Raw genomic sequence first — 12,139 nt, forward strand, 5'->3', positions numbered from 1 at the left:
TTTAAATGCTATATTGTACATCCACAATGTTCTCAGCACAATGTATATAGTTCAGAAGGCACAATAGAATAAGAAGAGCACATACACACGCGGAAAATAGTTCCATAAAGCACAGAAAGTCAATAGGAAGGAAGTATATAAGCGAAAGTAGAAGTATATGAGCAAATAACAGATCGATAGTTAAAGCGGTTAGTAAGAGCGGCGTGCGCTTCGCGTCGTAGCAGGAATCCGACTGGCGGGGTGACGCGCGGGCGCCGCCGTGCGCTCGGCAGGTATATAACGCTTATGTACGACGCGGAACTAGTCCGGCCGAAAGGTCGATACGCGTATCGATACCGATATCGACAAACTAGTACGCATCGCAGGGTGTATGTGATTATAAGTAAATGTGTTAAGTATAAATAGATATTGTGTGGATTATAATAAATATAAATAAATAAATTTAATAGTGTAGATAATAATAAGTTGCCTACACCACCCCCCTCCAGAGACCGTCAAGGTCGATAATAGTCCGGAAATTGTACACGACGTCCAGATCGTGTAATGAATTCCTTTTGTTGAATGATGGTTGGGGGTTCATTGTCGAAATTCGGTTCCCTTTTATCATCAGACAGTAAAAAGGCTGGTTTGATACGGTTTATTGATACCGTGGCCTCCTTACCATTGAGTATTATTTTAAAAACTTTGTCGCCTCTTGTCAGGACTTTATGTGGGCCTGAATATGCTGGAGTTAGTGAACCACGTGAGGCATCTTCTCGAAGGAAGATATGGTCACTAGTGGCCAATTCTTTATAAACAAATACCTTTGGCTCACCGTGTCGAGAAGTAGGAACAGGGCGTAGCTTTTCAGCGAAATTGTGAATTCGAGCGATGAATTCTGACATATCGGTCGTCACAGGAGTAGTCGGCTCAAAGAATTCGCCGGGAAGCCTTAAGGACTCACCGTACACTAATTCGACTGATGAAGTCTGCAAATCTTCCTTGAATGCTGTTCTCACGCCCAGCAGTACCCAAGGGAGAGATTCAGTCCACCTGCTATCGGCGTGGCAGACTATTGCCGCTTTGAGTTGCCTGTGGAAACGCTCGACTAGGCCGTTGCACGCCGGGTGATATGCTGTCGTTCGCTTGTGTTCAAATCCTGCCATTCGAGACAGACATTGAAACAAGCAAGACTCGAATTGACGCCCTCTGTCAGTCGTTATGTCTGTTGGGCAGCCGAATCTCGAGATCCAGCCTGATAACAAGGCCTTTGATACGGTCTCCGCTGTAATGTCTTCTATCGGTATTGCCTCTGGCCATCGCGTAAAGCGATCAATGGCAGTTAAGCAGTACCGATAGCCTTGCGACAGCGGGAGTGGGCCAATGAGATCTATGTGAATGTGCTTGAATCTCGCGCGTGGTAGGTGGTACGTACCGACTGGAGCATTGACGTGTCTGGTAACTTTGGCACGTTGACATTGGAGGCAAGCACGAGCCCAATCTCTGCAGTCCTTTCTGACGCCCGGCCAGACGAAGCGTTCTGCAACCAATTTTGCCGAAGCGTTGGCGCCAGGGTGGCTCAATGAGTGGAGGCTATTAAATACTTGCCTGCGGAAAAAAGATGTAACAAAAGGCCTGGGAGTTGGTGTGCTGACATCGCAGTACAAGGTATTACAACTTCCAGGTACTTGTCGCTTTTCTAAGCGCAGAGATGAACCTCCGTCTATTAAAGTTCGGAGTTCCGGATCTGAGGCTTGGGCTTGGGCTAATGACTCGAGGTTGACTGGTTCGCTCAACTCATCGATACGCGATAGGGTATCGGCGACGACATTGTCTTTGCCTGATATATGTCGTATATCGGTCGTGAATTGAGCGATAAAGTCTAGGTGTCTAAACTGCCTAGGCGAACAGTTGGTTTTCCTTTCGTGAAAAGCAAAACTGATCGGCTTATGGTCCGTGTACACAGTGAAATGTCGGGCCTCGAGCATGTGTCTAAAATATTTGATCGCCTCGTAAATGGCTAATAATTCGCGGTCGTAGGGCGAGTATTTTACCTGTGATGGGCTTAATTTCCGGGAGAAAAAAGCTAAGGGTTCCCATTCGCCGTCGTCATTACGCTGCTGGAGCACTGCGCCTAACGCCTTGTCTGATGCGTCAGTGACTAGCGCGAGCTTGGCTGAACAGCTGGGATGGGCTAGTAACGCAGCGTGAGAGAGGCTTTCCTTGCAAGCTTCGAATGCGGCTAGTGTATCTCCCGCCAGGTTGATGGGGTGTGATCCTTTTAACGAGCCTGTCAAAAGAGCATGCAATGGAGCTTGTATTTGGGCAGCCTGCGGAAGAAATCTCCGGTAAAAATTAAGCATACCCAGGAATCGCCTTAATTGTCTCACGTTGGAAGGGGCTGGAAAATCCCTGATGGCCTGCACTTTTGAGTCTAACGGCCTAGTGCCCTTCTCCGAGATAGAATAGCCTAGAAAGGTTACCTCAGATGCCCCGAAGACGCACTTCGCCGTGTTCACAAGCATGCCGTACTCCTGCAGTCTGGAGAAGATTCTGCGCAAGTGCTCTTCGTGTTCGGCTTCACTTCTCGAGAAGATCAGGAAATCATCAAGGAACGAGTAAACGAAATCGAGTCCCCGGGTCAACTCATCCACAAACCTTTGGAATGTCTGTCCAGCGTTCCTAAGACCGAACGTCATGAACGGAAATTCGAAGAGACCAAAGGGTGTGGTAATTGCAGTCTTTGGGATATCGTCAGGGCTGACTGGGATTTGATTGTAAGCCTTGACGAGATCGAGTGTACTGAAGACTTTACAACCTGCTATACTGTGGGCGAAGTCGTGGAGGTGCCTGATTGGATATCTATCAGGTACTGTGCGGGCGTTCAGCATCCTATAATCGCCGCAGGGGCGCCAGCTGTTGTCTTTCTTTGGCGCTAGGTGCAGGGGTGATGACCACGGGCTCTCTGAGGGTCGAGCTGTGCCATTAGCTAGCATAGCTTCAAATTCTTGGCGAGCAATCTTTAGTTTGTCCGGAGCTAGACGGCGGGGGGAAGATGAAACTGGTGGGCCTGGAGTCGTGCGTATGTGGTGTACTGTGTTGTGTGGTGTAGTGCGATGTGTACCAGCTGGTCGAGTTATGTCAGGGAATTCAGCAAGAATTGTGTGATATCGAGTTTCGCCAGTCGAAACCTTTACAGAATGCACATTTTTACATATGGCAAAAGTTGCAACTGTTGCTATTGAAGTAGTGTTATCAATCAAGCGCTTATTGCGACAATCTACAATAAGGTGATAAAAATTTAAAAAGTCTACTCCTATTATGGGTTTAGAAACATCAGCTACTACAAAACGCCAATTAAAAATTCTACGTAGGCCAAAATCTAAATTAAAATGTATATAACCATACGTTGCAATGTCCGAACCATTGGCAGCACACAAACTGAAGTTGGTCTTGGCACGACGATCTTGAAGGGCCGATCGAGGGAAGACACAGAGGTCGCTTCCGGTGTCGACCAGGAATTGCGTCTTCGTAGTACGATCGGTGATGAATAGGCGACCAGAAGTTGGTGGGCAATCGTCAGTCGCCATTATCGACTGCCCGTTGCATTTCCCGCCTTGTAGTCACAGGGGCGCACGCATTTCTTCGCCTTTTCTCCGAATTTACCATGAAACCAGCACAGCGGGTACTTCCGGTAGCTGGAGTCTGAGCGCTGCCTAGACGACGATCTGCTGTTGGAATTATGCGTCGATCGATTTTGAGCTCTGCTGTTTCTTCCTGAAGCCATGTTTTGGAATTGTCGTCTGAGTTCCGCAATTTCGTTTTTGAGGTCGATAAAAACGTTGGGTGTCACATCACTAACAGCGGCAACTCTGGGCGTTGAAGTGGCGAGATCGTTCACGCGGTCTGCGAGGTCGGCGAGATCATCGATACTTGTGTGCGATGGTTGACCTGCCAGCACTGTCTGCACACCATGTGGTAGTCTGCTGATCCAGATTGTTTTTAGGAAGTCGTCTGGGACGTCCACGCCGGCGAGGCTTTTTAGATGGCGGAGGAATTGGGACGGCTTACGGTCCCCCAGCTCCTCGTGCATCATCAACTGCTTTAATTTTTTTTCGTTCGAAGCGGTTAGGCGTTTGATCAATTCCGCTTTCAATTTTCCGTACTTATCTGTGGCTGGTGGGTTTATTATTATGTCTTTCACCTCACGGGAGTACTTGTTGTCGAGCTGGCTTATGACATAATTGAACTTGGTCGCGTCTGCCGTTATTCCACTTATAGAAAACTGTCCTTCCACCTGCGCAAACCATATTTCGGGCTCCTCTGGCCAAAACGGCGGTACTCGAACGGCGACTTTGTAAATTTCCGTTGGGTTTGGTCGGGTCGTGGCGCCATTTTGTTCGGTGGGTCCAAAGTCCGCGGCACCTTGTGCGTCTTGAAATTCTTTCTCCATGTCCAACTCGGGGTCACCAGTTTAGGTGTGTTGAGATAGGTGATGCTCGTAAATAAATGCAACTCACGGTTTAAATGCTATATTGTACATCCACAATGTTCTCAGCACAATGTATATAGTTCAGAAGGCACAATAGAATAAGAAGAGCACATACACACGCGGAAAATAGTTCCATAAAGCACAGAAAGTCAATAGGAAGGAAGTATATAAGCGAAAGTAGAAGTATATGAGCAAATAACAGATCGATAGTTAAAGCGGTTAGTAAGAGCGGCGTGCGCTTCGCGTCGTAGCAGGAATCCGACTGGCGGGGGGACGCGCGGGCGCCGCCGTGCGCTCGGCAGGTATATAACGCTTATGTACGACGCGGAACTAGTCCGGCCGAAAGGTCGATACGCGTATCGATACCGATATCGACAAACTAGTACGCATCGCAGGGTGTATGTGATTATAAGTAAATGTGTTAAGTATAAATAGATATTGTGTGGATTATAATAAATATAAATAAATAAATTTAATAGTGTAGATAATAATAAGTTGCCTACACTTTCAAGAACTAAATTTCCAACACATTTTTAAACGCGCTTACACTCACACAGCCCTCAGGGAATATTCATTCATTCCATAAATGACAACAGTACCATACTATACATTTTCATTGCAAAATAGTCTCTATTACAACTACATAAGATCTTACAGTGAATATCTGGATGTGCTGTCTTCTGTGCATACTAGATGTAATTTACTAAAGGGTTTCTAATGAAATAAAACACATAAATTATAAAATACTGTTTACTTTGGCTTACCAGTCCGATTTACAGTATTTTCATTAATTTTCACAAATTATGTTCAATAACACAGTTATATTTGACTGAAAGTAAAATTTCAGTGTCGTAAAATTAAATGTAAGTAATTATAATACACATGTTGAGTATCCCCTAATATAAGCCAAGTTGAAATGTGATGACCGCTAGACTGTGACACTTACGAACGGTCATCTAGCGCCGCTTTTAGTGGAAACATAAAATAATCTTAAAATTAATAAAAAGATAATTACAGCATAGTTATATTAGATTATATATATTAATAAGCTCTAAAATCAGGACAAACTAAATACATTTTATTTCCCAGCCACTCGAATCTGATTGATAGCACCACATTATATTACCTCAAAACCCTTTTACATTTTTTCCAGTGACTGCTGTCTCTCCTCACAACGAATTCTACCGATACATATTAATATAACAGAAGTCAATAACAATTACATAATGAATAAAGTACATTCAAATTATTATGAACAATTGGAGTTTTCAATATTGATTAATTCGTATTCCGTTGAACATTATTGCTTTTTGTTTCTATTTTTATAGGCAGCTATTGACAACTATGATGCTTATTCGAGAAACGTTACATTATAGATAATATAGAAATCTAATAAGTGAATTATAATAACCACTTCTGTTATTTATCTAAACTCTAAGCGCCTAGTTACATGGAAAGCGCGGGCGCAGGTGTCGCGTGCGCGTGCGTACTTTCTTCACGTTAGAAGCGTAAGCGTAACTCTCTAGATGTAGGGTACATCGACAGTACACCAATTTTCCACAAAATAACTTTCCTTAATTGATTTTGCACTTCATAGTAAATGCAATAAAGTTCAAAAATCATTATAGATAACTGACACTTTGTGGTTAATGTGATGTCGATATCGACCGCAAAACCAAGCAGTTATAAATACAAGTTATGTGATCAATTGAAACATGTACATATTTAGCTAAAAATCTTGCCTTGTAGACTATATGAATGTATCCTAAATAATAATTTGATTTCTGTCATAATTACCCCTTTTTTTCTACCGCGTCTACGAAGCCTCACCAGCTCGATTATGGATGGCCGCACTATCACACCCGTCCCGCGCTCTCGATGCCAATACGCAGTAAAACATTAACCAATTTGTGATGGATGAAAATACAAATCGTAGTATTTACTATAAAATTTATAAAATGGACATATTAATTTATATTTCATCAAAATTCTGTAATTCGATACGTTGTTTATTTTAATTTGTTTAAATTTTCTACGCGTTTCTGACATACATATTATGCCTTATAATAAAGAGTAATCTTGGTGATTTGGGCAGTGTTATTAAATTAAATATTATTCGCCTCATTACTATAATATTCATGTAAGTACTTAATATTTAACACCGACATCAAAAAAGTTTTTACAGGGTAACGAGAAGCATAAACATTCAAAGAAGAGAGTGCTGTGCCCGATAAATGGAGTTGGTCAGCCCACTACAGGGAGGGAATTATGTATTACTTGTTTTTGCTACTTCTTTCGGGTTCAAGAACATCCAATAGAAGTCGAAAGATTCGAGATTTTTAATTTCACATTACACATTTACAAAGATTCGACTATAATTTTACTGGCCTATATTTTTCACGATCCGCAGACAAATTTAAAGTACGCGCCTTGGACGGGTAATTTGACTAACTTTATGGTTTTGTTGTTATACGTAAGCTCAGCCTCGGACATCGTAAGCGTTAAGAATATAGAATTTCTTTTCTAAAAGGTTACACATATCTTAGTCTAACAAACCCTTCACAGCCAAAAAACGAAAAGTGAATTGGAAGCGAAAAATAATTTCTAGTTTAAATTTTAAACGATATTGTTATTAATAAATGCATAAAATTATAACATAGTTTTGTTATAAAACCTGATAATTTAATGGAAATTTCAAACATTTTTATGAGATAATTTTGCCCAAATTATTTCATCGAAGTAATAACACAATCCTAAACTTCACGGGACCGACTAAAGTGTATAGATCCAGGCATGCAGAACTATCTACAATACATAACGCCCGAATTTGAACTGGAGATTCATTTTCACAGAAATAAATAAAACATGTAGAGGAATTGCTATCAAAATATTATTTTTTACTCTCGTTCAAATAAATGATGTCCTAAAATATAGAATATGAAAAATTAACATGATTATTTTGCTAATCTGGATCAGAACTTGTCAATTTGCAAAACCTTTTTGGTTACATATCTTTTCAAATCATTTTACATCTATCAATCTTTACAAAATGGCTGATTAGTAAGTTCATTATTTTATAGATACAAGTAGCTACCGATCGAAATTTCCAATAGTGAATATCATCGCTCGCGTTTCTGTTCTGTTACCAAAATGTACTCGTAATATGACAGTGAAATTAGTACTCTCATTATCTAGTTTTACAAACATTATAAATAAAGGCTCCAGAGTGGAAACAAAACAAAATGTGAGAGATGGAGAAGTAAGATGCTTACGGAAACCTACACTTCCGAACAGTACACAGTATAAAATATAATCAGAGATCTAAGCATTATTATTATGTAACGCAAGAGGTTCTTTGATCCAAATGAGATGGAAATAATACACTATAAAATATGTAATTCAAATAGTATCGTAAAATTATACATGAGAGTAAATTGTAGTTCTATTGTATTGAGTTAATAGAAATTAAATTACGTTATCCATTTAAACAAGCTAAAACATAGTGATGCTAAAGTCAAACAGTATTTATAGCAACACGACTCCTACCATACTGCTCTTCCTACGAACATGAGAATGTCTACAACTAACTATATAAAATTAAAAAACGATATAAAATTACGCCCTCAATATTAGTCAAAGATTAATTAATATTATTTATAGCTTTCATCGAGTCTAGTTTTTTTTTATGTGACAGGAGGCAAACGAGCAGACGGATCACCTGATGGTAAGTGATTACATGCATAATTTGATTGAAAATGCTATAATAAGACCTTCAGGGCGGGGCTGCTTTGTAACTCCGATTCAGTATTTAAGGGTGTACTTGCTTCAGTCACTCATACCAGCATCTCGTTATGAGTGAGAGGAATGAATACATACGAAAATAAAAAACGGCTTGTCGTCCGCACTTTACACGGGCTATTATACCATAAAATTGTTAATTAGAAAGCCGTAAATAATATCAACTAAAATTTTCCCTAATCCATTCTCCATAAAACCTATCAGTCGCATCGATGCCTTTCAAACACATCAATAAAGTGTTAAACCAAAATTATACTCCTCATAAGGAAAATTCAAAATATTTGATATCAAATAGAAGATACAATTTGTATTCATGGACAGGGGCGTGCGGTGCATTATGCAATCAGGCAGTATTTGCCTGAAGTAAGTATCTACGGCTTATATCAAAATAAAACCTTATGGCCGCCACTGTTCATGTATCAAAATAGTACGAAACGACCCCTCACGTTTGTTCGGTAGTCCTACACGAGGCCTATGGCTGTGATCAGTCTCCTTCAAAATATCATGTAAGTACGCGTTTGTAGCACGCAGCCTGGCCCAAAGCGCTGTGTGATGCTCACTTTTGGAATGTATGCTAAACATCGATGTATTCATATTACTATGCAATCAGTATATTTACGTTCAACCGAATTGCGAGATACAAAGACATTCTCAAAAAACGCCACGCATTACGTTATCGTTAAGAACTTAAGCAACAACTACTAAGTCTATTTTTTACACAATAAACTTATTTATTAAACGACGAAAACATCAGTTAAACATTTCTTCAGCATTTGCACTTTTTAACATATCAATATATTAATGACTTAAGAGATACATATACGAACTAACATGGTATGTGAACAATAGATAGTTTCATTGTAATATTGAGCTACTCCAAACGATAATAGGTATTTAGAATTCAGGTAAGTTGTGCAATATGAGTGCGATCTTGTTGAGGCGAACAATACTGAGATTCTAATGGCGTATCTTTTTTGGATACGCCATTAAAGTTTACACTGATCAGTATTGTACAGAGGGTCTCTTTTTCTGTGGCAGACCAAGAGCTGAAAAGCCATATGGATGGGCCAGTCAGACCAATAAGGTGAAATATCGGTTTTGAAGCCATCTGCTTCAAAATACTGAAATTGCCTAACAGTTAATATTAAAACGATTATGTCAACGCAGTTGGAAGCAAATGGTTTTTTTTTTTCAATATAGTCACCGGCCACAGCGAAAGGACCCTAAGTAGCCTCAAATGTAGATCACACTTCAAACAAGTAATAAAGGGAACTGCAAGCGCATCGTTTCCGACAGTATTATAGCGCCGTATTGAATTATACATTATCATTTTTTTACACCACATAACGCATACGGAAGCCTCAATCGGCGTCTTTTTTGCGTTAAAAATAACGTATCAGAATATATCCTACCAAGATAGCTTCTAAATAACTTTAGAAAAATAATATATGGAAAATATGTAGGTATGTAGTCATACAATCGGTTTATGGTAGTATATTATTTTTGATGCTCAATGAACGTGTTACAAAAATATATTAATTTATTTTGGAAATGGCATTTGATGTCAAAAAGACGCCGGATCAAGGCTATCTACACTTGAATCAGTTTAACTGTGGGAGCAATTACGTTTTTAGTGGCGGCATCACTCTAGATTTTACATTACATATGTTTACTGGTCAAAACAAATACTACAACTGGCGGTGCCACCCTAGAAAGATAATAGCTCCCATTGCGCTATAAATCGTGTCACAATAACTGCCGATACTAAATTTTGCATTATTCAAACTGTATTACAATTATAATATAAATTTAACTACATACACCAAAAGTTTCGTATTATCTTATTGATTTATACAAAGTACCACAATCATCCAAATATAAACTTAAGGTTTCATTCACATTCTAATGTCGAGAGTACAGTTGTACCAAGTTATTAAGGCTGGTGGATTTTTGGATAACTATCAGTAGAAATCATCGAAATACAACTTTCACGATTTCTATCGAATCATTAATCTAAAGTTAGTTCAAAAATCCCCTGGCCACAAAACTTCAAACGAGCAAAATTTTTCAGCAATATCGCCTATAATATAGCGTCAACATGGCAGTAAGGTTGTGTCAATGCAGCTGAATAATGTAGATTTGCCGCTGGTGTAATTTGGTCTCGAAGCGATATTTTATCTGCGGAATATTGCCGTAAATTTTCTCCATCGAAGAGCCTATGACGAAGAGCTGTGACACAGTGGGTAGGTCAGTGAACTGTGAAGTACGTACGGGCGTCGCTACGCGTCGGGCGCGACGTGGCGCGTGGCGGCCAGCAGCGCCTGCGCAGCCTGCGCTATAATCGCGCGAGTATCTGCGAAAAAAAACAGCTTGATTATGTGAAAGTAAATTGCAACTTAATGCACTATAAGATAGCCTGCACGCCAAGCTGTACAAGTAGAAAGTCGACGTCTTTTTAGGGCGATAGAATGATCATGTCATGAGAGCTCCAACGAGCATCAGAGGTAAAATATCGCAAAGATGATATTTTTAAGGCTTCTACTATTTTGTCTTAGTAGTTAGCTGTAGCTTTGGTCAACATTTACTCAGATCTTTGTATTGATTTTAGAGTAGCAGGTGCACCTAACAGGAAGAAATTATCTAGGACTTTTTAAATGCATAAATCTGCGTGTAAGTTTTTTTTTAATATTTTCCTACAACAGAAAGTGAAAAAGAGTCAATTTTACTGTCAGAATCAATGCTCATGTGGAAATATTTGAAGCACGTTCAGAGGTTGAGGAGAGAGGTGCAGAAGCAAAGTGGCGAAGTGAACGCAAAAGTGTATTAAAATCGTTTCTCTCTCGTTTAGCAGCACTCTACTGTTCAAAGGCACTGTGTTACCTATGGTGCGCAGCGGTCTTCATCCAAGTCGGCGGGCAGGTCGTCGGTCGGCTCGTCGGGCTCGAAGCCGGACGGCGTGTGGCAGCTATATGCGCAGGAGTGTGAGCCTTATAGACTAGACAACAAGCCGTACCTATGGTGCGCGGCGGCGCGGGCGGCGGCTCGTCGTCGGGGTCGTCGTCCAGGTCGGCGGGCAGGTCGTCGGGCGGCTCGTCGGGTTCGGAGCCCGACGGCGTGTGGCAGCGCGCCGCCTCGCGCGCCGTCTCTGCTACGCCCTCCGCGTCCGATGCCTCTTCTTCTGCTGATGATAGAAGTTACTTTCAGTCATCGTCTTTTATTGATTACAAAAAATAATCTTATTAAGGCGATTAGAGTCCTCAATGACCTTGGGCGTTTGACCTTCACGCCGCGAGCAACACCCGCGTACCCCGCACCAAAAACTCCGATTTGACACCGATCAAAAATACACGGGCATAGGTAGATACAGAATAGAAGCTCTTTATTCATACATTACTGCCTATTATTTTAAACTTAAATTGATGAACCTTGATGTCGGTGTCATTTAACTCAGGCGTAAAGGTATTTAATAAAAATAACAAAATCCATGAACATTTTGTACGGGATAAAATTTTATTTTATTTTTCGTAAATTTTCTAATGCTTTTGTCGGTTTAGTCGTTCTCGAAATTTGAACAAACCCAACGTTATTACAAGCTTTTATTTAGCTTGCAATTTATGACGTATGTAGGTACCTAATTACATAAATGTTTGTTCGGGTGGAATCTTGCAAGCTGAATTAGTTAGACCAACTTCCTGACGACAACTAGGCTAGATCAAAATTTCAATAATTTGTCCGTCAGACAGATAATTAGAAAATATTAGACTCATATTTGTTATTTTCTTTCATAATTAAATAATAACAGTGCTACATCGAGTTGAAATGGCGCGATACGCCACGCTTGAGTAGAATTTTTACTCAAATGTGACGTCA

General features: G+C 40.4%; 1 protein-coding gene and 1 long non-coding RNA gene across 2 annotated transcripts; both read right to left on the reverse strand.

Annotated features, from left to right (window-relative positions):
* Nucleotides 1-3,568: 3,568 nt before the first annotated feature.
* On the reverse strand, nt 3,569-4,432 carry LOC135080876 (uncharacterized). Its single transcript, XM_063975605.1, has one exon. It carries the CDS (start codon nt 4,430-4,432, stop codon nt 3,569-3,571), a length of 864 nt encoding a protein of 287 aa, XP_063831675.1.
* A 775-nt stretch (nt 4,433-5,207) lies between these two features.
* LOC135080648 (uncharacterized) lies at nt 5,208-11,411 on the reverse strand. Its single transcript, XR_010259051.1, has 2 exons — nt 11,283-11,411; nt 5,208-10,622 (listed from the first exon to the last, which is right to left on the reverse strand). It is a non-coding gene; the product is annotated as an uncharacterized LOC135080648 (long non-coding RNA).
* Nucleotides 11,412-12,139: the final 728 nt, after the last annotated feature.

The sequence above is a fragment of the Ostrinia nubilalis genome, chromosome 18, assembly GCF_963855985.1.
Source record: "Ostrinia nubilalis chromosome 18, ilOstNubi1.1, whole genome shotgun sequence".
NCBI classification, from domain to species: Eukaryota; Metazoa; Arthropoda; class Insecta; order Lepidoptera; family Crambidae; genus Ostrinia; species Ostrinia nubilalis.